General features: G+C 43.0%; 1 protein-coding gene across 10 annotated transcripts in view; it reads right to left on the reverse strand.

Annotated features, from left to right (window-relative positions):
* MTUS1 (microtubule associated scaffold protein 1) overlaps positions 1–27,964 on the reverse strand; it is a 261,609-nt gene that overhangs the window by 87,665 nt on the left and 145,980 nt on the right. For 8 of the 10 annotated variants that reach the window (XM_044299622.1, XM_044299618.1, XM_044299631.1 and 5 more), the window contains 2 exons: positions 26,976–27,074; positions 24,078–24,101 (listed from right to left, as the gene is read on the reverse strand). In XM_044299622.1, coding sequence (XP_044155557.1) covers positions 24,078–24,101; positions 26,976–27,074 — 123 coding nt within the window. Of the gene's footprint in view, positions 1–14,789; positions 15,137–24,077; positions 24,102–26,975; positions 27,075–27,964 lie in introns of those variants that run through there. The other 2 variants (XM_044299637.1, XM_044299662.1) reach the window with 2 other exon arrangements.

The raw sequence follows: 27,964 nt of genomic DNA on the forward strand, positions 1-27,964 counted from the left end.
AGCATGTTTCCCAGGCCGAACATGCCTGTGTGAAATCAGGCATCGCCTCTGAACTCTGCCTTGCATGTTCTCTAGAAGGTGTTGCGCATTTCCTGCACTAACCACCATTAGGAAGCCCATGTTGGTTCCTCCTAGCTAGTGTCAAAATGGGGTGCCTAGGGCCCACCAGTAAAATTCGGGGGCCCACTGTATAGTTACTTACAAATATTACTTGCTCACATCACAATAGACAGGGGGACTAGGGGCCCACCTGGGGAATTACCCCTCCCAGCCTGCTCCTATCATAATGGAGCTACTATGGCATGTTCACCATTCTGTACTGTGTTTGGGGGCCTTTAGGATTTTTTTGGTCTCCACTCCTTTCAATGTCTTTTGCTTGGTTTGACATCCGTCACCAAAAGTTGTCATTAATTACTTTCTGAGTGGATATTGGCCAAGTTAGTTATCGGGCCTATAGCAGCTGCTATGATAGCTACCTTGGCAGCCATGGTTTATGTACAAGCTGACCAAGACAAAAAAAAAAAAAAGTAAGTAAGATGAAGCCTGCCCACATAATTAGATCATATATTCCGAAATTAAAAATGCCAGAGTGAAGAGCACCTTCCAAGAGGTGTCCAGTTTCTGGGCTAATTTTGGTTCGAGTTTGGCAGGAGGGTTCATCAGTAGGTGCCTGACACTTTAGCACTACATAGTGTATCAAGTAACTCTGCAGGTTGTGTGTACAGCTCTGTCCTCCTCAATATGCTCTGAAACGTTTAGAAAACTAATGAGTAAATTAGAAGCATGCAAGATATGCCAGTAACGATCGGGATGTGGAACGTGAAGAATATTACAATACAGTACTGTTTAAAAGCTGCAATGTCCACATACAAAATCTGTGTAGGCAGGGGAAGTGCATTTGTTATAAGAATAAAGTTTGTAACTGGAGATCAGATGTTTGTTCTAGGTCAACCTCCAACAACAAGATGGTATAAGTCAAAGTTCAGTGCATCTCTGGTTCATGAAATCTTTACCAGTCAGCAGCCTAAAGTACAAAACTGGCAGCAAAGTCAAAAAGTAACGCACATTTCAGGAATTTATTACAAGACTTTACAGTGAGCTTGACACCAATAATTCTTACTCCTCATCAGGTCTTCAGGAATCAACAGATGTCCATGGAGAAGACCACCAAGACAGTGGGGGGTTGTAGGAAAGAAAAAAAAAAGAAAAAAAGAAAAAAAATCAAGATGGCAAAGAATAGCCAAATAAACAAAAAAAACTAAAAAACTAGACCATCAGAACCGAAAACCAAATTAAAATAATTATATAGCCTTGCTTCAATTCTATACCAAAAAATTCCAACTAACCTAGACAGATGTAATTGCCCTGACCCCCCACACTTTATTTTACTTTCATATTCTACGTCCGTTAATTTCCTTCATTAGGACCCCCTCTTATAGTGGATTTCCTCCTCTGCAGCTGACTAAAATTTGTACTATTACTTTAGGTAAGGGTAAAATATTTGGGTGTGATTACCATATACTAACTCAATAAAAAGTCAATTAATAACTGATCAGTATGTTTTGGAGTGTGTTTGAACCCTGTAGAATATACCATATTACCATGAGGAGAACATACAAATTCCAGGGGTGTTCCACCTAATGAAAAATAGTTGGCAGCAAGGAGAAGGGCTTAAAAACAAAGTGATACTCACCGATCCCCCTGCCTAGGTTCCCAATATTTCAAATATGTCTTGAAATGCAGGCGAAATGCAGCCAGTGATTGGCTGAAAAAGCACTTCAAGGCATTTCTTGCATGTCAATATGGGAGCCAGAAGTAGAGAGCAGTGGGGACCCGGAAAGTTTGAAGAGCAGCAGTGGATCTTGTACATATTTTTTTTTTATTCCCTTTGACCCAGATACCAACTTGGTTTAACTGGAACACCCCTTTAATAATTTTTAAGGTGTACACAATGCACTAAAACAAAAAAAAAAAAAAAAAAAAAAAAATCAGGATAGGTCATCAATATCCTATCAGTGAGGGGGGTTGACTCCCTTCACCCCCGTCGATCAGCTGTTTGAAGACAACACAGCACTTGTATGAGCACAGTGTCCTCTTCTCGGTTTACCTGCTCGCTATCGACATTGTATTGGTGAGCAGGTGTAATTACATCTCTTTTGTCCCATTCACGTCTATGGGACGGCTCCATCCTAGTCACCTGAACAGGAAGGAGCAGATGTAATTACACTGCTCACCACCGAAATGTCGATGGCGAGCGGGTAAACCGTGAGGAGAAGGCAACGCTTGTACAAGAACTTCTCTTCCAACAGCTGATCTGCAGGGATGCCGGGAGGTGGACCCCCACCAGTCAGATATTAATGACCTGCCCTGAGGATAGGTCATCAATATATTTTTTTTAAAAAGCAGACAACCCCTTTAAAGAATGCCAAAAGAGGCTGGGATAAACATTCAGGTTTGTCCTGTGGTCATATTACTTTTCTTTAAAGAATAAAAAAAATACTGTACTTCTGCGTTTCCCTGATATCATACGGAGGCATATAACTCCACTCTTCAGCATGTTCTGTGAAGGAAATCTCCCTTATGTAGTTCTTAATAATACATGATCTAAATCTTAGTCAGCCATATTTAATCTTCAGTGCATGCATTATCCAGAAGAGGACCTGATAATGACATCCGTTGATACAAGTTAGTTGGTAAGGAAGGCACCATTTTACCCCCAGTCACCCATCTCCATTATCTGGACTCCTATACTCTGTACTGGAACGATTTAAAGGGAGTCTGTCACCTCCATATGGCCATATACAGTGCTTACATGGCTCTGTAGCACACCTACACAGGATTTTAACGGTAGTACGGTACCTTTGTTCTTTTCTTTAGACTTGCACAAGATAAAAGGAAGTTTAATTCATATGCAAATGAGCACTCGCAAGTGCCCAGGTGCGGCGTTCAGTGCGTAGGTGCCCAGGCTGCTCTGCTGCCTTTTCACTTTACTCCTCCCCAGTCTCTGCCTTTGCCCTCCCTCCAAGTCTCTTGCCTCATCGATAGGGCAAAGGCAGAGACTGGGGAGGAGTAAAGTGAAAAGGCAGCAGAGCAGCCTGGGCACCTACACACTGAACGCCGCTCCTGGGCACTTACGAAGTTTAATTAATATGCAAATGAGCACTCGCATATTAATTAAACTTCGTTTTTCCTGCTGGTGCAAGTCTAAAGAAAAGAACAAAGGTACCATTACAATCCTGTATAGGTGTGCTACAGAGCCATGCAAGCACTGTCTATGGGCATATGGAGGTGACAGACTCCCTTTAAATCGTTCCAGTACAGAGTATAGGAGTCCAGATAATAGAGGTGACAGACTCCCTTTAAAGTTACAAAGGTTTAAGATATTATGAACGTGAACATTACCTACAGGTATGCCAGAGAAAAGTGTCTAACCCTGCTCTAAAATTTATCATCCAGCCTGAGCTATTTTGATAAATTTGGTGCAAATTGTGGATGATGCCACACGTTCAGATTTTTGAAGCACATCATGATCTACACCAGATTTTGGCTTCAAAAACTGCATCAAAAAGCCTGAACGTGTAATATGAGCCTTAGGCTGCCTGGACATTTAACCCAGGATTAGTAAATCTGCCCCAGTGTTCACAAGTGCATATTACAATGCAACTAATGTTAACGGATTGATCACAAAGGCCCTGTTCACATTTGTGGTTCCCTTATCCACTGGGGTGTCTATTTTTTATTTCATGAACACCACAACCTGACAAGCTATTCTTGCGGATAGAAAATGAAGACAGGTCCCATTATATCAGTATGATGTTCCCCAGTGGTGTACATAAAGGGGCCCATAGCAAGGATCAAAAGAGGCCCCCCACACAGGACAGAAGGGTTTCCGCCTAAACCACTTTGTGACCCTTGGGACATTTTTTCCACTGCCTCATTTGCTAAGTGTTGTTTCTTTAGAGGCTAGAGTCCTGACCAAGTTTTCACTCCCAGTAGAAGAGGAGAGGATCCCAACTGGGCCCCCTCTTGCCCTGGGCCCCATAGCAGTCGCATGGTCTGCCGTTATGGAAGTTACGCCCCTGATGTCCCCCCTTCATGTCATGTTCAAGAGAATGCCACTCCCATATGTCTTAAAGGGGCATTCTTGTAAGTTCACGTTATTCCCTATTCACAGGATAGGGAATACTGGGACCCCACCAATCACTGGGGGGCCCATACATCACAGGACAGCCTCCAAAATGAACGGTGTGGCATGCCGAGTTTATGCACAGATACTCCACTCATCTTATGGGACCTGATCAAAAACGCCAAACGACCACCTCTACAGGTGCCATAGAGATGAATAGAGCAGCAGTGTGCATGCTTGACCTGCCACTCTGTTAGTTTCAGGAGGCCTTGCGGGGGGACGGAGCCCCTGTTCTTGTGATTGACTGTGGGTCTCTGCAGTAGGTCCCCACCAACTTATCCTCTATCCTGTGGATAACGCCCCAGCACACAACTATCAGTATTGCGGTCTGTGTGCTGTCCGCATTTTATTTGCGGTGCCATGATCCATGTGCTTTCCACATCCGTATGTCCGTTCCACAAAGCGATAGAACATGTCCTATGCTTGACAAAAAAATAAATAAAAAAAATGTGTATGCAACAAGAACCCCATCTGTATTTTGTGGATCCGCGATTTGTGGACCGCAGAACTGATGCGGACGTGTGCTTGGGGTCTAAAGCTGAAATGACCAGAATACCCCTTTAATGCTTTAATTAAACATACAGGATATGTACTGTCAGTAGGAAAACACTTAAGGACTATTGGATCGTCCTTTTAATTAAAAAACTTGGGCACCTTTCAACGTTGCATTAAGAACAGGTCCCCACGGCAAGGGAAAAAAAAGAAAAGAAAAAAGGGTCCATCGCTGGATTTTGTTGCTAAGTTTTTGTGAGAAGTGTAATAGTAAAAAGCTTTTAGGCTAGGATATCAAAGATAGATCTGTAGTAGTCTGAACCCTCTAGATCCCACAGGTCAACAGCACCGCAATGCTCTGTTGAACTTGAATTGGACCAAGGCTGGTAAAGACGACATCAAGAAGAAATACTCCAAGGTCCCATAAACTCATTTATTGGCCTCAGTACATGATGATTTGTTTCTCGCTAGTTATAGAAGAGTGGTAATATTTTATCTAACAGAAATCAGTCCTCCATATACTACTATCACACTGGACCTTGGGGGGAGTGTGGGAAAGTAGTTAATATGAGCAATGCTGCACTGAAGGCTAGTCTAAAGGCAAATCTAAAAGGCCGCTTCACACTGCCCGAGAATCGCTTAACAATGGTTCATATGAACGCTCGTTAGCGATAATCTGGTGGTGTAAAGGTGTCCACAATTACCCAATAAACAAGCAAAATGTTCATTCATCATGTAATATTGTTTGTGCGGTCACCTAAATGGTCATTTGCAGTCAGCAGATCGTGCAGTCAAACCATCCTCTACTGCCAAACAAGTCTGTATAGGGACGAGTGATGGCATTAGCAACAGCCCCTCCTAATAATGTGGGGGAGATCACTACATGTAAATGTAATGGTCTCCTTCCCTGACGAGAGGAGATTGCCAAGAGGGAACCCTTCTTTTCCGACAATCGCCTGCTGCATCAGCTCGTCTAAAGGGACCTTTACTCTCCATTTCAGAGTGCTGAAGCTAAGCTGGAGTTTGATTACTCCAGCGAGGAACGTTTGCTTAGAATTTTTTAATACAACAAATGAATTTCCTCTTCAAACAGGCCAGGGGACCAGAACTGGCTGCTCCTCGATACGATAGCTGGCCAATGGTTTCCAGCCAGAAATGATTCCACACTGTAAACTGTAATGTCTAACTTCGGTACAATGTAAACAGTAAGGGAGGATTTACAGCCATGCTCCTCAGTCCTCAACATTACACGGAAAGCCTAACTAAAATTAGGATTGTTTCTTCATGCCCCGGCATTCATGAAATGCTAACTTCTGCATCCAAGTGCCCAGAGAGAGAGGAGCTCTGACAAAGCCCTTGCTTACATACACAACCATTCAACTCAAGGAGGCCACACATTAGATAGCCATTGTTCAGCCATCTCTCCCCACGCATGTAGTGAAGGGGAGAGGGAAGAAAGCTCATCTCCCTGCTAACAAAAGGATCAGGCTATTGAATCCAACATGCCCAATCCTAATCTCTCCAACATCAGCAGTCAGGGGAAAGAAAGGAGGCCCCATACAATTAGATTATGAAATTCAGCAGGTTTAAGGATACACATCTGATGTGTATGGCCAGCTTTATAATGACTTAATACGTCCGCCCACCTAAACAACTATTTTTCCTTAATTTCCCAATGAATCTAAAATGAAAAATTAGGCAACTCTGCAAAAGGTCTTAAAAAAAGGTTCTCTGGTAATGATGACCTCTTACCAAGTTCCGCTGTGGCCACAGCACCGCTGAAGCCAGCCATTGACTGCAGCAGAGCATGTGATCATTCTCACGCCATGTCAGGGGGACTGGAAAACATGGAGCCAGCAGAGAGGATCGGAGCAGGTAAGTATGACTCCTTAAGCCTAGAGGGGCCGGCTGCTGGCTCTTCATAAAATATCATTACTACTGGAGAATCCCTTCAATTAAAAAAGGTCTACAGTTTTGTTTTTTACAGCTCCTATATAGTAATTATCTGGCAGTCTAAAACCGCCAGGTTAAAAAAAATAAAAAAAAATATCGGCAGATCATAGTGTCTAATCACAATCTGCTGCCGGCCAACAATGATTAAGTAAAGGGAAGAGCAATGGTATAACGATTGCTCCTCCCTATAGGGAGGAGATCATTGCACGCAATAGCAGTGGTTCCCTCTGCTAGAGAGCAGGCGATTAATACACCCTTTACCTACTAAACTGACACTAGAATGAAGTTGGAGACAAAGAGCTAGAAACTGTACAAAATGACAGAAATTTTTTAAGTAAAGCCTATTGAAAGGTGGCTTCATTTTTCCTGTAAAAGCTTTGAAGAATATAGGATAGGTCACCAATATCAGCTCAGTCTGGGTCCGACACTACAACCAATCAGCTCTTAATGGCAACTAAGTGTTCTGCTATCCCCTGAAGAAGCGAGATGCGAAACGCACATCAGGGTTTATGATCAGTGGTCGGTATTATTTTTATGTTACTCACTACTGGTATGCTTTGATCACTTTGCTATTGCTTTATATTTTCCTGATCTTTTGCACCATTGGGAACAGTATGTTTTGCACTATGCACTTTACCAAGTTGTATGAGATCTATTCGGTTCGGGATATAGCTAATATTATTGTTATTACTTCCATCCCAGTAGTTTATGATTTATACATGCTGACAGTGTGTGGTTTTTTGTGTGTACTTGACCGCCACTGTGTCCTACTATAATAATAAAAAATATATATATATATATATATATATATATATATATATATATATATATATATATATTTTATGTATTTGAACCAATAAAATTTACATTTCTATATTGGAGTAGTACTACGTTGTGTCTTTCTATAGGGGTTCTAAGTGTTCCGGAAGTAAACAATGTACGGAGTGAACGGGAGCTGAGCTGCACTACCCAAGAATGGCCACTAGGCAGTGTACAGAGCTGTGGTGTTCCTGCTCCATACACGGTTTACTTCCGAAACCTACCTGGTCGCTGCAGAACCAATCTGATATTAATGAATTATCCTATTTAGAGATCTAAGGAAAGAGGTAATGACCATAACTCATTTTTTCACACTGAATCAACATGTTAGGACATTAGCAATTGGTTAAAGAACCATAAAATAATTCACAGACTGCTCTAAATATTACACGACATGTAATAAATTGATAGTTCATTGTTTTCTCCCATCTATTAATACTAGCACGTTCTAAATACACGCTTCCTGCCTGTCCGGACCCACAGAGACCCCTCTTTCCTGTGTTATTGTTTCATAGGCAGTCTATAGCTATGTGTTCACAATCTAATTTGAGTCATGAAGCCCCATGAGGCCCTGTTACCGCAGTAGTGCCAGAAACCAGGGATTCAGACATCCGATTAAGGAAAACCAATAAATTTCACTGGTGAACACTACTCTTGGAATGTAACCACAATGAGTTTAATTTTAGGTATTTAAAGGGGAAACCCATTTTATCAACATTCTGGCACTCATTGGTTGTATGCCAATGGAACTAAAAAGATGCTAAACTCAGGGCACCACTAATTTCTATACCAATGTGGACACTTTATAAAGTACCCAAACTCTTTAAAAATCACCAAAATATATTCACCACCATTAATCAGACTTCATTATCCATTAGTTGAAAAAAATCATGTCTACTGTTTAGTGAAGATTGGTTCTGAGGGAACTTGAGCACACACAGTCTGATAGAGGACTAATACATATGGTAGAGCGGTGCAGGGGCTGTAATGCGTCTCAGGGTACAGGCACACAATCAAGTTTTGGTAGTAAAAACCATGGTTGAATTAAAGAAAAAAAAAAAAGAAGTGGTATCTGTCATTTATACTGTCTCTACTTTTTTGATCCACTCACTATTTTGGCTTCCAAAACTGCATCAGGAAACCTCCTGACCGCGTGGCAGTATTTTTAACCAATGTCCTCCATTTAAAGAAGTGGGTGCCAAAGCTGCTGCTCAGCAAACACCCTGGGCCAATGTCCGCGATAAGAGAAAACACTGATAAAAAAACATTTAATCCCTCAGATGCCACGGTCAACTGTGACTGCTTTCCAAACACACACCTCACAAGACGCGGTTTTAAATATGTTCTGATCCACTCAACCATTAGGCCCTCGGCAAAGTCACTCAGATCCTTATGTTTTCCTATTTTCCCTGTCTCTACCACAACTTCCAGAATGGACTCTTCAATTGAGGCAGATGCTTTTGCACCAAGATAATCAATGGTATTCACTACAGTTGTCAGCGGTTTTGGGCTAGGATTCCACATTAAGTTGTTTTTATGCAGTTTTTGAAGCCAAAACCAGGAATGAATCATAAATGGAGGAAATGTATAAAGGGGTAATTCACACTTCAGTGATTTGGTCAGTGTTTTCCCATCAGTGACTGAGCCAAAACCAGGTGCGGCTCTAAACACAGAACAGACGCAAATCTTTCTACTGTAGCTTATTCTCTGTATAGCCTCCACTTCTGGTTTTGGCTCACAATCAGTGATAAAAATCACTGACCAAATCAATGAAGTGTGAACCAAGTCCTAAAAGAGTAACTGAGCGAGCAGTCTTCTCACTGTTCTTTCAAAATATTTCATTAAAGGGAATGGTGTTAAATTTCTAAATTCCTTAATTTGAAAATATGCTTGCATCCAATTGGGGGGGGGGGACTGGACCTTAGTCATGGCCACTTGGGGTCTCACTTCGACCTAAGTTGCAGTCTGCTGCCTGTTGTCAGGCAAGATCTGTCCCTGGTAAGGCTTGTTTCACATTTGCATTAGAGGCTCCAGCAGGCTATTCTCTACGGGCATTGCCGTATCCTGTACTGACATAAGGGAGACTCCTCCTGCTTCTGAGTGAAATACATCTAGCTGTGCAGCTGAAACAGGGAATAATATGTCTGATAAATAGATTAGGGAAGCTCAAACATAACTCTTCCTTCACAGTTATGAATGTACAAAGAAGCACAGCCATTATACAACATTATTTTGAAAACTCAGGTACACTTTAGTGCTCATTCACACAACCGTATGAATGAGTCCGCATCCGTTCCACAATTATGTGGAACGGGTGCAGACCCATTCATTTCAAAGGGGATGCAAAATTAACGGACAGTACACGTGTAGTTCCGTTCTATGGCCCCGCAAAAAATATAGAGCATTTCCTATTCTTGTCCGCAATTGCAGACAAGAATAGGCATTTTCAATTATAGCGGTGGCCATGTGCGTTCCACAAAACACTACGGTCGTGTGAATGTAGCCTTAAAGTGAAATCTTGCCCTGAGAGTATGGCAACACATGAAGGTTTTTTTATGCAGTTTTTAAAACCCAAATAAAGAGTTAATCATAAAAGGAAACAAAATAATAAAGAGGTTGGCCAAGATCTCTTTTTATTAGAGGAAACTCCTGGGAACCTGATAAAATACATGGGACTTAAAATTGCCTTTCCAGCCCCCTCAGATGTAGCGCAGCCACTACTTCCTCTTCCATAAGCTACAGTCAGTGTCTTACTGTTTTGACTCCAATGGTAATGTCCCGCATACTGCCGCAGCCAATCACTGGCCTCAGGACTGCTTGGAATGGGACTGACGAGTCCAATGATAGGCTGCAGCAGTATATGGGACGTCAATGCTGCAGTCCAGGAGAAGAGAAGGGAGCAGTGGGGCTGGGAATGCAATTTTATGTGCTCGCAATTTATCAGGCTCCAGGCAATTTCGCCCAATAAAAAAACTTCTTGGGCAACCCCTTTAAAGGGAATGTGGGAAAATTACCTATTGTTTAAATCAGAACAAGAATAAGACAGGATCACCATTCACAATGGGCAATTGTCAAATCTTATCTATTCTTTCCTTACAATGACCTTTACAATGACCTCTGCACTAGGGATGAGAAAACAATCGGATTCGGTGTTCAGGATTAGCCTCAATTCTGTCACGGATTCCATTACCACGGAACATAACACAATGCACCAGAGGCATTTCAACATAACCGAAGTCTATGGGCAGCATAACGGATCCAGACGGTTTCCGTTATGCAGGAGTCCTGTCCGGCATAACAAACTGGCTGGATCAGTTATGCTGCCCATAGACTTCTATTATGATGGAATGCAAAACAGAATGCCTCTTAAAGGGCTTCTGTCACCCCCCAAAAGTCATTTTTCTTTTTTTGGCTACTTAAAATCCTTATTCAGCGATTTTTCAATATATAGTGCTCTTAGCCTTTTTCGTTCACTAGTTTCTTTAAAAAACGGACTTTTATAATATGTAAATTACCTCTCTACCAGCAAGTAGGGCGGTTACTTGCTGGTAGCAGCCGCATCCTGCTTTCAAAAAAACGCCCCCTCCTCCTGTTGATTGACAGGGCCAGCAATCGATCTAGTCTTCTGGTTGGCCCTGTTTGCGTTCAAAATCTCGCGCCTGTGCCGTACCGGCCTTCAGTCGGCGCAGGCGCACTAAGAGGAGGATGCTCGCTCGGCCGCTCCTTCCTCAGTGCGCCTGCGCCGACTGAAGACCGGTACTGCGCAGGCGCGAGATTTTGAACACAAACAGGGACAGCCAGAAGACGAGAGCGATCGCTGGCCCTGTCAAATCAACAGGAGGAGGGGGCGTTTTTTTTAAAGCAGGATGCGGCTGCTACCAGCAAGTAACCGCCCTACTTGCTGGTAGAGAGGTAATTTACATATTATAGAAGTCCGTTTTTTAAAGAAACTAGTGAACGAAAAAGGCTAAGACCACGATATATTGAAAAATCGCTGTATAAAAGGATTTTAAGTAGCCAAAAAATGAAAAATGACTTTCGGGGGGTGACAGAAGCCCTTTAAAGGTTTCCGTGGTGCATTCAGTCATAGAATTCAGTTATGTTCCGTGGTAACGGAATCCATAACGAAATTCAGGCTAAACCTGAACTTCAAAACATGAAGTTCGCTCATCCCTACTCTGCACAGGTCACTGAACATGCCTAGAAAACACTCCCATAGAAGCCAATGAGGTCCCCATTGTGTCTATAGCCCATGGGGCTGCCGTAAAGCAACATTTTTTTTTATGCTATATAAATGCTGTTAAAAACAGCTCAAGCAAGATGGACACCCCGATGATCATGTTCAGGAAATAGAATAAAAAAATCAGCAAATCAGAAAATAAAAACTGATTAGAAGAAAAGGATGTGTGTCACCATCTGGTTTAATCTGGCAGATAAAGGAAATGTGTCACCAAGAATGTTAAGGACAGAAACGACTTGTCTTTTTGGAATCTACTGCTGGTTTTGACTTAAAAAAAAAATGTATACAAAAAACTCCATGTGAGGCAGTACCCTATTTTAGCTGATTGTTGTACGTTTACAGGTCATCTTATATACTATATAGTGTACTAATCCCCAGACGTACTTGGGTATTGTGGCTTCATGCTCTCCTAGATTTCTCTGCATGGAGATAAAGACCCATGAGGATTTCAACATCTACGGATTCACTCCACGTACAGCGAGTACTTCGCATGCGCGAATCAATAAAATATAATTTACGGTATCCACATTTTAATTACTCCCTTAAAGTGCACACAGGGCATGAAATCAGGAGATTGTGTCTACTCTAACCTATTTGTTTGGTATATGCTGGCCTAGGATATCGTTGGCTCTATGGCTTTTAACACAACGGTTTGCTGAAAAAACCCTACACAACGAATGATACTTTCCCTAGAGGTCAATGGAATACACTGGCATCAGTCTGTATGTTGTATGGGTTGTAAGCGGACACATTCACACCCTCCCGCCAAACATATGCAGAAGATCTGGTGTGAAGCTAGCCTTAGACCGGTATCTATGATGCTGTAGGTTTGGGTCAAACCTGGACATGTCAGGAACACAAGTCTGATGTATGAATTTTTCAGGGCTACATTTAGACTTTTTGTAGTGTTAATTTGCCATACTGACCATGAAAACGGCACATATGTAAAATGTATACATTCATGAGACGGGCCGATATAAAATCGGTATACCTTTTTTCAGTAGTATGAAATACTGCAGTTTAAACGGGCTACTCAATAAGGAGGCATCCACCAAAAAAAAAAACAACTATACTGTGGGGTATATTTTTACTGCGACAAAGGCAACCATGTGGCTTAGCACCCTAGGCACAATTATTTTGCATGACTAAAGACTGTGCCATTGATTTGAAAAGCTCACGTCCAAGGATGCCATTGCTGAGGTTTAGACTCCTCTTGCAACCTTCCACATAAACCACCTCCAACAGTGTGTAAAAGACTTGCTAATCCCAGCGCTCTACATGGCTTGCCAATAGCAGTATTTTGTCTCCGGGAATAAATATCGCCTCCCTAAAATAAATCCAGCAGCAACCGGCGACAAATTACATAGCTCGGCTCTAACTTCATTTTCCCAAACAGCTGCTTTACATGTTATTCTCCTCATGCAAACCTACAGAGATATCCTAAAACCCCAGTGGTACTTGATAAATACACCTTTCCCTTTACATGACCTCTTTATAACTCACTGGTCGTGCTGGGATTTGATTGTGTAAAATACCGTAAAGTGGTTGTATACAAGTCAATTGCTGTTTACAAGCTGGATCTATGTCATGGTCTGCCACCGCGGACATTTTCTTACCTTCTTATAATTCCCAGGTTGTGCAATGGTTGCACATAAGACTACTGCTGTTTATTCCACTTCCATGTCTATAGTGGAATATAAATCTGGTGTGTAAAGAATCTACATCTTGACCACAAGCTGGATTCATGTTCTGCCACCATGAACATTTCTTACCTCATTTGTTGTGATGGTTAGTCTTTGTGTGAAAGCAATGGTTGCAAACAAGACTACTGCTGTTTACTCCACTGTCATTTCTACAGTAGAACATAAACCTAGTGTATAAAGAACCTACATCATGACCACAAGCTGGATCCATGTTCTGCCACCATGAATATTTCTTACCTCCTTTTTATAAAACTCACTGGTTGTGCAATGGTTGCACATAAGACTACTGCTGTTTACGCCACATCCATGTCCATGGTAGAACATAAACCTAGTAGTGTCTAAAGAACCTACACCTTCACTACAAGCTGGGTCCATGTTCTACGACCATGGACATTTTATTACCTCCTTTTTATAACTCACTGGTTGTGCTGGTTAGTCCTTGTGTGAAATCAATGGTTGCAGACAAGACTACTTCTATTTACTCCACTTCCATGTCTATAGTAGAACATAAACCTACACCTTGACCACAAGTTGGATCCATCTTCTTCCACCATTGACATTTTTCTGCAGCCCATTAGACGTGGATTGTAATCTGAATGCTATTTTTTGTCGGCACAGATCTTTTGCCATCACCTAGGAAACACCGTATGACTGCCTCCAGCTTTCTATACTGAGTTACAATTTAGACCAGTGACTCAAGACTGGAAATGTGAAAGCGTGAAAAACAGCAGCACGGAGGGTGGAGGTGATATGTCCTCCATTAGACCCGACTGCCATCCATATCGGATCTATGAAACAGACATAGCTGCTGGTCGTCGTAGCATCCGATATCCATGACACAGGTTGCCTGCAGCATACAATAGAGCCATTGCTTTTAAAACATCACATTTCCCAATTTTCCTTAACCGGCGGTTTGACTACCACTAGTAAATGCATGGTATGTTTGCAATTGCAATAGTTTTTTATGCACATTTGGATTTTTATATATAAATTACATGGATGTCTGAGATGATTGTTTTCAGATTTGCATAGAATTGATCACCACGTATAACCCAAGACGGTCTATGTTAGTACATGTCAAAGGTTCCCGTTCCTAATCTCCAGGGTTATTATATATTCAAAGCATTGCAAGAATAAGATCAATTAATTTATATAAAAATGTAATTTACAGGGTCCCCTAAATAAAAGGGAATGTCGCAAATGAACAATTAATTTATACTATCCTTTATTACAAAAATACATGAGCTCCACGTACATCAGCACATACTGTGTGCCCATATATATATATATATAGCCGCACACCTAACAAGCGAGTCTCAGCTATCATCTGCCACAGTAAACAAGATGTCCCCTGCTATTACTGGCACCGAACACCGTGCAAGCAGACAGCACTAACCTGCATGAAATGTCACCGAGCTCTTGCGGTATCCAGAAGGCAGACGCAGATTTCGGAGCAGTCCGCTTGCAGTCAGCCGAACACGCATATTGGATAAGGAGAATTTGGGAGACCATAACATGTCTTCAGAAAAAGTGGAGAGATATCCAGCAAGAATCTGCCTCCATGTACTACCACGCTATATTTTTAGCTCGCTACCAATGATCTGGGGCCAAGCAGCAGAAGGAAGGCAGAAAAAAGCAATTCGAAAAAGGCAGCTCATTCCATCACCCTGACTGCCAGGCGCGCACATCCCAAATCCCAGAAAGCAGAAATCCACTATGCAAATCTGTCCAGCAGCACTCCCCCAACCAGATGTTGCAGAAACAAAGCGTGCCCTCAGAATGAGCCCTCCTCCCAGTGCCTGTGAAGACAGGCAGCCACTGAATTACATCACACCACGGCCATGCAGAACAATCTATTATGCGGGGAGAAGGCTGGTTAACCCTTCGTCTTGTCTGCGGTTTACTATGGATTGTGTACACACAGGCAGAAATAGACTAGAACCTGCCCAGCGACATTAATCCTGTGCGTGTAGCTACACAACGATGGAGACGATGCATCACCAAGACAATGGTGCTAAGGAAACAAGTGCACGGAGAAGGAGAAAGATCTGCCAGCTTTCCTGAGCACAGAGGTGTTCAGTGATGTGATTAAAAGGTGGGAGGCGATCAAAAGGACCGCGCAGCGCCCCATCGCCTGCCACCCATCGCTCACCCAGACAATATCTGTCACAATCCTGCGGGCTGCCTCAATTTTATTTGTCGCAAGGGAATAAGAGGACACGGAACAAAATGGTGGCGCTGGTCCCTAGGGAAATATCCTTTACATATTCATCCCCAGTGGTGGTGGGGGGGGGGGGGGGGGGGCGCAATGCCTGCAGCACAATGAAGAGCTTCCCTCGGTTTTAACGCGTTGGAGAAATTTGATATTAAATGAGAAATTAGTAGGGAGGAGGCATAAATTAAAAAAAATATATATATATATTTCCCACCATGGAGAACGGCAGTCTGATGACTAGCGAAATGTCTTCAAGAGAAAATACCAAAAGTCCAGTTCCTCTTATTTCCACTGATGTCATGACCTGGATAAATGAGAACCTTCACAGGCCTACCAATTACGTGGTTTATAAACCGCATACTATGGGCGGGAACAGGGTTTTGAGAAATAGGTACAACATGGCATTTGTGCTTTACAAACAAGTGGTAAGATAGTGGTGTTCGGCACAATCTGGTTTTTATACTGGCGGCAGCAGATCCTTTGAAATGCCTTTATAAATAACTGGTGGGGGGCCCCCCCAGAGCGTTTAGCTTGGGGAACACATGGGGGCAATGGCACCATTAGTTTTAGTTAGGCAGGGTTTTTTCTGTTTGTGTCTCTCCCCCCACCCTGTTCGTTTTCCCGCTTTTTTTTTTTTTCAGATTTACCTGAGGTAATTTACCAGGGACTGGTTCCAGCTGGCTGCAGCAAGATGTTTTGAAGCAGCTGAAGACTTGGCGCTGATTGGTGGAAGCGGTTGCTAGGGGAAAATACCTTTCCCTGATTCGTTAAAGCTGTTGCCTTTAAATTGTGGGTCTGATGGCGCTTCTGGGCCAGTTTAGGAAGACCGGATTCGTCCCACCACCCATCCTCCCCTTATTTTGCAATGTTGCTTCGCTTTATTAGAGGGGCTGTACCACTCAGTGTTTCTGAATGGATGTCTGTATTTAAATAATTGAGGCAGCATATCCGGTACAAAAATCCCTTTAATGGGAACTGCCAAGTGAACAAGCGTGCAACAGGTCGTGACGTTTCGGCTGATAAAGGCTGTTTGATAAAGGCTGTGAATCAGCCGAAACGTCACGACCTGTTGCACGCTTATTCACTTGGCGGTTCCCATTAAAGGGATTTTTGTACCGGATATGCTGCCTCCATCTTCTGCAGCAGTGTGAGCATTTCAGCAATACAGCCAAGTTATTACCTCACAGCTCCACTTTACTGACTACGGGCAGTATCAGGCTAGTATACCACAGTGTTGGCAATGGGTGCCATGGAAAAAAAAAAAAAAAAAAAAAAATCACAGCATGCCCTAACTACTGTCTAATGACTTCTAGGGGGAAATGCACTTTTTACGCTTTTTTTTTTTTTTTATTAATTAAAAAAAAAAATATTCTTACATTTATGCAGCCAAAATACAGACACAACCCAGACTTCTGGTTTAACTTAAAGGAACCTAGATCACTAGTTGAGAATAGGGATCTAAGACATTTGCCTGGCAGTCTACATCAGATGGCAGTTCGCTGATGGGCTCTAGGAAAGGTCTGCGCTTAATAAAATTAGGAAACAACCATTCAAGCAATGATCAAATATATTCTTGCAAAGTTAACCCCAAGCTTTTAATCTTCGTCTTAGGCTTTCCACAATTCTTGGATTGTCTCCTTGATCCATTCTGCAATGGGGCTCTGTGAAGACAGATTGCATGATGTAATGTGCAATACAATTGAGGGCTCATTCACGCAGCCATTCTGCCATTCCGTGCATTGGGGGCTGCAATTTGCGGTCCCTAATGCATGGGCACCATCGTGTGGCTGTTACGACGGTTCCAGACTAATTTTTATTAATTTTTTGCGGTGCGGAGGCACGGAAAAACTCCATGGAAGCATGGGGTTCCATGCCTCTGTTCTGCACCAACCTTCCGGATTGCAAACCCATTCAAGTGAATGGGCCCGCATCAGTGATGCGGGGTGCACACGGCGGTGCCCGCATATTACGGACCCGCTGTTTGCTGGACACAACACAGGCATGGCTGGACAACGGCCGTGTGCATGAGCCCTAAAGGGGGTGTTTGGTTTCACGAGGAAACCTGACAACTCAGGGGAACGATCAGTAATTAAGAGTAGATGATTACTTGGGCTACTTTCACATTTGCGGTACTGCTCACAGAATGCCAGCAACCAGCCAGATCTCGCCCGGACCCCATTATAGTCAATGGGGCCGGCAGACATTCCAGTAACTTGGCAATGCCGGATCCGGAGAACTCAGGTAGGATGTTCTCTGCCAGAAAAGCTTACTGGAAAGCTGTGCCAAAAACGTAAAAAGTAGCCTTTCCTGATAGATATTGCGCCACCGCTCCAGTTTGGGGCTCCGTTTTCGTTGCTGTAGCAGTAACATCAAGTCAACATGTGACCGCTATAGCCAATCACTGGCCTTTTCGATGCACTGCTGAGTCCAATGTTTGGATGCAGTGGTCTGGTAAGTAATCATCTATTCTTTATTACATGTCAGTCCCATGAGTTGTCAGGTTTCCTCTTGAAACCAGACAATCCCTTTAAGTAGAGGGAGACGATTCACTTGTTTTTATGTGATTAGACTTCATGCGATCCAGTAGAAATACAGCACATGTGAGAGATCACTATTCATTTTCATGGGCTTTTGTGTCCCTGGCCATGACCATAACTACACCTGGTTTAGATCTTATAAAAGGCCTCAATAGAAAAAAAAAAAAAAAAAGTATAAAAAAATAAAATAAAAAGTTAATGTGCAAAAGACGCACTAAACTTGTGAAAACAAGCAGAGCGCGTGTACTAGATTGTTTGCTTTCTTCTTCTGTTCGTTTTCATACCACTATGGATAATTAACAAAGGAAAAAGAAAGTTAAGCAGATCAAGTCCTGGATCCACTAGTACCTACATGGACCATGCGTATGAATGAGACCAGTCTGAGCCGCAGAGCTACACGGTTCCCTGCAGAGTGTATTCATGCTGCTACAAAGCTCTGTCACAGTAGAACAATTGCAGAACACGTCACACCTAAATTGAAGCATGCTTGAGCACACTTTAATGCCAGGTTGTGCAAGTTTCTCAATTCAAAGCCTGATTTACCACTTTAAGTAGTGTGCACACGCCCTACAAGAGGAGCGCTCCGGGTAAACACAGCACTATGGGCGGTGCAATCGACGTGATTCACTATAGTATTAGTGGAACACAACCATGTTCACTACTACAGCCTATCAGAGCGAAAAAGAACGGTATGTCTTACGGACCTTCTTGCCCCTCATGTGTGCTTTATGTAGCAAGTCCCTCTGTTATACCACCTGAAAATTGACAAACGGGTGTTACCAGTTTGGGGGAGGGGGGGGGGAGGGGGGGGGGGGTCCGTGCACAGCCTGATATTATCCAATCACTGCTGATAGTATCAGATGTTATGTTCACACACTCCTAGGACAAGGGGAATAGTGACAATCAGTTGACAAGTTATTCATGAATTACTAGGGGGAAAGTGACAAAAGATTTAAGAATTAAGAAGGACATTTACCAAGCTGTATACGCCAGTTCATTGGCATGAAAAAGTTGTACATTTTTTCGTACACTTTGAGGCAATTTTTTAAACTTTTCTTCCTTCACGCCATTTCAGAAAAGGGGGCAACGGAGCAAGTCCAGCACATTTATCTTTCTTCACATCAGTTTCCGGGCATCAATAAGGGCAGAAATGTACATCAGCTAGGTGGTAGATTTTAGCCCGTCACATGGGCAGCGGGAGGATGCGCAAAATCTATGAGCAGTGAGCTCCTCTGCATAACTTTGGCGCATACTCCGACAGCGCAGGGGGAGTCAGACCAGTGAATACAATGCTGGTTTGGATAAATGTCCCCATGAGTTTTTACTAAAATGGACAGGATAGGCCATCGATACCTGATTAGCAGGGGTCCAACACCCTAGGCCTCTGCCCGATTAGCGCCAGTGCCAGGACTACACCACCGCATTCACTGCCACTGCACAATAGACGGAGCCGTGCAGTGCCGATGCTTGTAAAGGGCTGGACAACCTCTCTAACTATAGCCCTAATGAGCCATATTGTCATATCAGCAAAATGTGGTGGATGAAGAACGGATATATATGGAGTAAAGCTCCAGATTTACAGCCATATTCGTAAACTGGGGAACTACTCCATGACCAATGCTTACACCCATGTCACTTGCTACTCTATTACCTTGCAGCATCAGCTAAATTTACAGCTGTTATTCCTGCCCTGGTATTCTATGAAAGCAGAAGGGAGAGGCCTCATCGGAGCCCTCAGAAGACGTGACTGCTCGCCATTCCAGTGCCTTTTACAATCATGGATGATCAGGGGGGAAAAAAAACAACTAAAAAACCCAAACATTTATTTGTTCCTTCATTTAGATCAGAACACATTTCAAGATCTCCCCGTGTAAAAGGACCCTTGGGGTATATTCATACAGCTTAATTTCACACAAATACTGCATCCACATCCCATTGTTACAAAAGGTAATCTGCACTGGGTGTCAGCGAGAAGATTAGCTCCGTTATATGGGGCTAATCTATGGTCGGATAAGTGACATGGTAAGGCTCCTTTCACACCTGCGTTCAGGTGTCCGCTCGTGAGCTCCGTTTGAAGGGGCTCACAAGCGGCCCTGAACGCAGCCGTCTGGCCCTAATGCATTCTGAGTGGAGGCGGATCCACTGAGAATGCATCCATCTGCCAGCGCTCAGCCTCCGCTCAGTGAGCGGACACCTGAACGCTGCAAGCAGCGTTCGGGTGTCCGCCTGGCCGTGCGGAGGCGAGCGGATCCGTCCAGACTTATAATGGAAGTCAATGGGGACGGATCCGCTTGAAGATGACACCATATGGCTCAATCTTCAAGCGGATCCGTCCCCCATTGACTTTCAATGTAAAGTCTGAACGGATCCGCTCAGGCTACTTTCACACTTAGAAATTTTTCTAAGTTATAATGCAGACGGATCCGTTCTGAACGGATGCAAACGTCTGCATTATAGGAGCGCATCCGTCTGATGAAACATCAGACGGACCGCTCCGAACGCTAGTGTGAAAGTAGCCTAAACTAGAAATCCGCATCAGACACCCAAGGGTCAAATTTGGCAAATCCCAGCCTGGCTTTTCCAACAAGTACTTTGCTGTGTGAACAAGGCCTTACTGTTCACAGAATATCGGCTCATGATTGTATAGGGAACAGTTCTGTTAATACAAGTATATGGTGAGCTCCACCTGTTAGGACTCCAAAAGGTTTAGACACACGAGGACATTTTTGACTGACTTATTAAATGTAGTAAATAGCAAAGTAAGAAAAACCAATAAAGAAGCGGATATACAGAATCATCATACCGCAGTAAGAAATTGTGATTTAGTCAACAACTAGATTTAGAGGACGACAACATAAAGGACGGACAATGGAAGGATCACATTTCTCAGTTCCTGGATAGGTTTTTGGGTGTCGGCTGCTAAAACTATGGTAATCGGTAGTTACTGGCCCAACATGTCAATAAAAACACGAAAATACAGGAATGCACAAGCCTCTACTGAGCCCAGATTTCCGATTTAAAGAACTGTAAAACAGATTAAGTCATTTCATCATGGTGGCTTATGGTAGGTGCCCCACTCTGGACAGAGAATGAGTAACTTACCGTAGGTTCCCTTTAGTGAAGAATAATATATTATATCTCACTGGGATTGTGTTTTTTTTTTCGGGATCGGAATTTCGGACCACATCGTGCTGCCCCATAGAAATGAATGGGTCCGCAATTCCGTTCCGCAAAATGCGGAATTAAATTGCAGACGTGTGAATGGAGCCTAAAGAAACTGCAGAAGACGCCAGGCGGGCAGCCAGGATTTTAGAGAGAGATACACGTTAGACGATGGATACCCAAGCTAATCACATACTACAACCTAGCATGTTATTTTCCTGACTGTGTAGTGAAATATCAGGCCTCACCAACACAGCGGAGTAGTGCAGTATGGCTCCACACGACAGACAGGAGGCACTCCGTGTGCCGCCACATGGTGCTCTATACGGCACCATATTGAAGACCTCTGCTCCCTTACGTTATATTCAAAATCCACTTCTGCCATGGCTTTTTAATTTGAATGCAGTGGAGCCCCCCCCCCCACGGTTTTATACCCATTCCGTGGGGGTAATCGACAAGCAGACTGGCATTGCAGTTTCCCATTGTGTTCATTCTTGCACAGTCTGGAAAACCACTGGTAAATAATCCACAGCCGCATGTACAGCGACGTGGACTCCCATGGAAAACAAGGATGCTGAGCGCCCCGAAATCCATGGGAAAAAAATCTGCAAGGTCATCACAACCTTAGTGTGGTTTCAGTTTTTCTCCTAGCATTATTTCCAGCTTTTTTTGCAATATAAAAACACAATGCGAGCAGATGTTTGCATGAAGATGAAGCATATGGCGCCGTGTGTCAACTGCCTATTCAGAGCTAAAGATGGGATTGCATAAAGTGATGTCAAAGCAGAAAAACCTTTTCAGAAAACCAAAAATATTTTCCTGCATATAAATGATGGAACCAAACCGATGGCCATATTAAAGGGGTTATCCTGCCGCTGCTCAACTACAAATAGCGCAGACACATGCTGGCCACAGGACAGTGATCTGCTGTAGCTCAGAAGAACTGGACCAGCGCCGCAGGGGAGGGCGCAGGAGAAATGGGTGGGTATAACGTGATTTTATTTAAAGCTCCCGATTTTAAATCTCAGAGAACCCCTTTAAGGAGATAATCGTGACCCTATGGGTTAGTTAGGCCAGGTAGTAGAAATAAAACTTTAATATCGTATCACAGGGATGACAAAGAAATGAAGCTATGCGCCAATAAGGCTGGATTACAATGCGCAATTTACATAGTGCATCCAAATTGTTCATTTGCAAAACTATAAATGTATTCAGTCTCTTCCACACTTCAATAGGAAGTAGATGGATTGCATAAGCACCTGGCAATCTAAAGAGCTCCGCACCCCCAGAGAGCACAGGGGTAATGAACTGGGCGATTGATGTCAATTTGGAAACAGATGGGCCAGTCAGGTAGTGATTTAACCGTGAGACTGAGCGGACCGGACTGGCACCATAGTAGTTGTGCCAACATCTCTGCAATCTCAAATCTCTGATATACCCAAAACCGAACCAAATGTAAATGCAGACATAAGCAACCATCGGGGGAAATCAAACGAAGGCTGCAGCACCGTTACACTAGAGAAGCTCACCTAAAAAGCATAGACATTTGTAAGGGTATGTTCACACTGCAGATTTTGACACTGTCAAAATCCTCCGCCCGTTTAGAGAAGCTAAACTGAAAGCAGACAACCGCTGCAGGTTCAAGTGAAGTCCGTCCGGACACTGACCAAGAAAGAAAATATCCCTTCTCAGATATGCAAGGCTATTCACTGTGAAGGGGAACTCCGCATCAAAGAGCTGATATACGGTAGACCGGAAAGGCTGCAGTATGCCTCTAAATGGATTTTCCAGGACTAGACCAGTGTCAAGAATAAGTGCACTATAAGTGCAAGGATACCTTATCTGCTGGGCCAACCACTGCAAGAAAGTTGCTTCCTGGGTAGGTGCACACAACTGCAATGCTAAGGGCGATAAAAAGACGGGAAGACTATCCCCTAAAACACAAGTTTGTTATGACTTTTTTTTATTTTTTTCTTTAGCGCTAAAAGACACCATAAAAATGACAAATGCTTTTTTTTTTTTTTTGCATATCGAATGGGTTTATTACTTTTTTTCCAAAATGTGTGGATTTTTTACTGAAGAGAAGGAGATGGAAATACATCTGAAAATGAACTGCCATTTTTGCAGCAAACAAAAATATCCTGTGGAACAAAAACCACCACCCAAAAATGCTAAAAACACCACTAAAAAGCTAGCTAACTTTGAATTCACCCTTAAAATGTTTGCTGGGAAGGAGAATACACAAAAGCTCTGGGACATAAACCAGAGAAGAAATGACATAATTTAGGCAGATCAAATCAATCTGTGCTCCGCCTGCTGCCTTCACAGCCCACAAGTCCTCGGAGGAGAAATTACCTCTCAGCACAATGCAGCTAGTGCTCGAGTCAGTATTCCAAATACAAGTTATTCCCTTCTCACTCTATGGGGATACATGTTGGAACCCCTCCCCACTGATCTAACAGCTGGGATCCCCAATGATTATGATGAGGGTGCCCTGCTTGAACGCAGTGATGGTTGAGCATTTAAACGGCCACTCCACTCAAACTCAATGGGACTGCAAGATATAGCGGACTACTGTCTCCAGCGGTCCCATAGTGATGACTGGATCAGCAGCAAGCACACTGCTTCATTTATATGGCGGACAAAGGACCCATGTTTTTGTGATCACTAGGGGTCCTGGTGGTCAGACCCCCGCCATATTAACAGTTATACCCTATCCAATAATTAGTAAAAAAAAAAAGATAAATATTTTAAAGTGTTAATTACTTACTTAAGCCTTGTAGCCCAAGAGGACCTGAAATATCAAGAATATTAGACATCATGATGTTGTAAATAGACTGCAGAGACAGAAGCACTGTGCAAGAGCTGACAGTGTAGACTAGAGATACCTGGCCTTTGTCAGCCAAATGGATGGGGTAGAGGGCTAAGCGCAGAGGTGCTCGGGCCCTCCCTCGATGCACCAAATACCTCATTTACATATTCAGAAAGTTAGTTCTCTCAGGAACAGCACAATGGAGGAACGTAAATTAGGTATCTGTTAAACCAGGCATAATACCTAGTATGGTTGACCCTGCTGAGAAACTGAGGTGATTCTGATGAAAGATTCTTCAATAGGATTTAAAATTCTTAACCAATATACCATACTACTATCTAATGGAGACCTTCAGCTATGATCGGGCTGGATAAAGTTTGTGAAGCCCACATGTTATAGGTCCACCTATCACCGCGTCACAAAGAGCATGGCTCTCTCAGCCTGTACATGGTGTTGGCTAGAAAGGACCACAAAACAGCCTCCAAGAAGGTTGAATGTTGAAGGAGACCTAGGTCCTAGGAGGTTTCTTTTGAACAGCTTTTCTGGATACATCTCAGTACATGTGTTGAGGTGGACACACATGCTCAATCTTTCAGCTTTCAAAGGTGCAGAATCTTCTAAGTGATCAGGGAGAGACAGTGTAAGGCCTCATGCACACGACCGTTGTGTGCATCCGTGACCGTTGTGCCGTTTTCCGTTTTTTTTCACGGACCCATTGACTTTCAATAGGTCCGTGGAAAAATCGGAAAATGCACCGTTTGGCAGCCGCATCCGTGATCCGTGTTTCCTGGCAGTGAAAAAAATATTCCCTGTCCTATTTTTTTCACGGCCAACCGTTCACGGACCCATTCAAGTCAATGGGTCCGTGAAAAAACACGGATGCACACAAGATTGTCATCCGTGTCCGTGATCCGTTTCCGTTTTTTCCTATCATTTCAATGGCAAACTTGACTTAGATTTTTTTTTTTTCATTTTTCATGTCCGTGGATCCTCCAAAAAACAAGGAAGACCCACGGACGAAAAAACGGTCACGGATCACGGACATATGGACCCCGTTTTTGCGGACCTTAAAAAAAAAACGGTCGTGTGCATGAGGCCTAACTGTAATTGCATTTCTGTCAGAAGCACACTGAGGATCCCACTGCATACCCAAAGGAGGAGAGATAGTAAATATGCTGAGGTAGAGGATACACCTGGTCAGTCTATTGGACACAGAACGACTGTTCAATAGAAACACCAGGTGGTACCATACTAACATTATACCTGGAATATCCGAAGATGGGAGCATTTTTGTGTAAATACAAAAAAATGCAATAATGGTCTGGATTGAACGGTAGGATCAGTGAGGCACCACTAACGCATGTACATGGGCTGCGGCCGAATATGTGAATGAATGCACTGCTAACCCCATGAATGATTTGGGGCCTCATTGGCTGCATCCGGACATGCAAGTAGTATCTTGTTACTTGTTTTGTATCTCACTGTCTACTACACATGCGATCGCACAGATGAGGGTCAATACTCCTATTATCAATGTGGTAATCACTTATATTTGCATGAATCTATATATCCCTGTGGGAGCTTGTACTTCATGCTATACATCCACTATTATGAGTTATGCACTGACCTTGTGCCTCTCAATGGTCCATGTATATGATCGCAATATCTGACCTTTACAAGCTGTTTAATGAGTGAACTAAATTGACTAGTGAACTATCTGGTCAAATATTGTCATCACAATTGAGGGGCCGGCATACGGTCTTGCCACCTCTTATCGATGCCAAATAATAGCATTGTACTATAATATGTCCCCTGAGGAACCCGGCAATCCATTAGGGTGAAACGCGTTGGGACTGACACCTGATCACATGCCACCAACTTTGGAGGCAGTACTTCTGGTGTTCAGTATATGTATTCACATTGATGATACATTTGCATGTACAAATGTGTACGGCAATTTTGAGATAGTTTGTTTGATGATACATAGACCCATAGGTAATCACACCTGTGGTTTTCTGCGAACTTGGCATGACATTATCTTTGGGAGCAATTGCCCACCCACAGGACCTAGTACTTATGATTGTGGGGGATCAATCGCTCAATATACTGTAATTTCCTTTTTTTTTTTTGTTCTGTATACCTAGAGTAGGCCCCGACGTAGGTAGCAACCTACATCATAGGGTATAGTCAGGACTCAGTAGGAGGTTCCAGAACACGGGATCGTCCTCATCAGGGCGGCTATTCCGTTCCTAGGCAGGGGCTTGAGCCTAGGGTTAGGCATAGGGACAGATCAGAATCTACGACTGTCCACTTCGTCCATCATTGAGCCTGCCATCTGGACATTACAGTATCATCCCATGCCATCAAAGCTATATCTCTTTTTTTTTGTTCTTTTTCTATGTATGTTTGTGGAAGTTCGTTATTTTATGTAAATTAAAGGCTACGTTTTAGAACAGGTTGTTCCCTGTGAACACTTCAAATATACATATACACTTCCTGTGGTTATTACTCCCTCTGACGGGATATCGTCTTAGCTGTGATTTATTCTGGATTGAACTGTAGACAATATTCTTCATGGAATCCCCCACCTTAGTCTGCTTTCAAAAACACTGCTGAAACATGAATGACCATTGGCACCTTCAATGATACAGACTACTGAAAGTAATGACCGCAATTACTATTCATTTCAATGGAGGAACCTTGGGCATTCGGATCTTGATCCCTATTAATGACACAGATTAAAATGGCCTGTTCTTGGCATCACTGGGGAACCCAGCAGTTTGTCACAATGACCAGGGTTCAGAATTCAAAGTGCTCCAGTAGATACAGAACTTGTATAATAATCCCTCCTCTTACCTCCAGTAGTAACTTTATTTTCTAGTCGCTTTGTTAAAAGTCCTGATGAGCCCGATGATTTTGCGACTCCTGGGGGTAATACGGGGCTTTTCTTTGTACCTGGGCAGAAAATAGTTTATTGTCGAGTCAACACCACAATGAACATTAACAAATACCAGACGCCATTCAGATATTTATTTTTTTGGTCCACATGCATTTGGCATCAACGAAATGTAATGCCCATGACAAACAGTCCAACAGGATGTCCCAAACCAAGAGTGTGGGGCTTCCCATGGCTTATGTCACATACACACACACACAGAAATTACATTTTGATCAGGCACTGTCAGTTAAAAACAATAAAAATCTTACATTTTATTTTCATTTGCCGGATTTCAGTGCATTTCATAATTTTTTGCCTTTTTTAAACTCAATGGGACAAATTTACTGAACCTATACACTGGTGCACCAGATTTATCTCAGGGGATCATACTGGATGATAGATGTGGCACAGGGATAGATACTTTTGTCTAACATACAAACTGTTGGATGGCTTAGTTTGAGAAAGTCTTACACCAGACTTGTGGGACAATTTTGGTACTATGGGGGAGATTAATCAAAACAGGAACTTACTGCGCCAGACTTGATATCTCCTCCAGGTGGAGAACGTGACATTTATGTGGAGGCACGCGCCTCATCATAAATGAGGCACATCCTGTAGCAGTCCGTGTGCTTAAAAACAAAATCTCAGCAGTTCTGAGCTGCCGTCGATTTCTGGCTTCATTTGCGCCGTAAATGAAGATAAATTTGTCCTGGTGGCTGGTCACACCCTGAAAATTGTTGAGGCCAGTGTAAAAAACTGACCATTGCAGCTTATTTTTTTTTTTTAAATAGATGCATTTAAAAAAAAAAATAAAAATAAACATGCAAGACTTTTTAGGTTATGGCTGCACTGCAAATTTTTGTAAAAATTCCTTCTCCTCGCAGGCAATCAGACTAACTCCCTGGAT

Source organism: Bufo gargarizans, chromosome 1 (assembly GCF_014858855.1).
Source record: "Bufo gargarizans isolate SCDJY-AF-19 chromosome 1, ASM1485885v1, whole genome shotgun sequence".
In the NCBI taxonomy this organism is placed as follows: domain Eukaryota; kingdom Metazoa; phylum Chordata; class Amphibia; order Anura; family Bufonidae; genus Bufo; species Bufo gargarizans.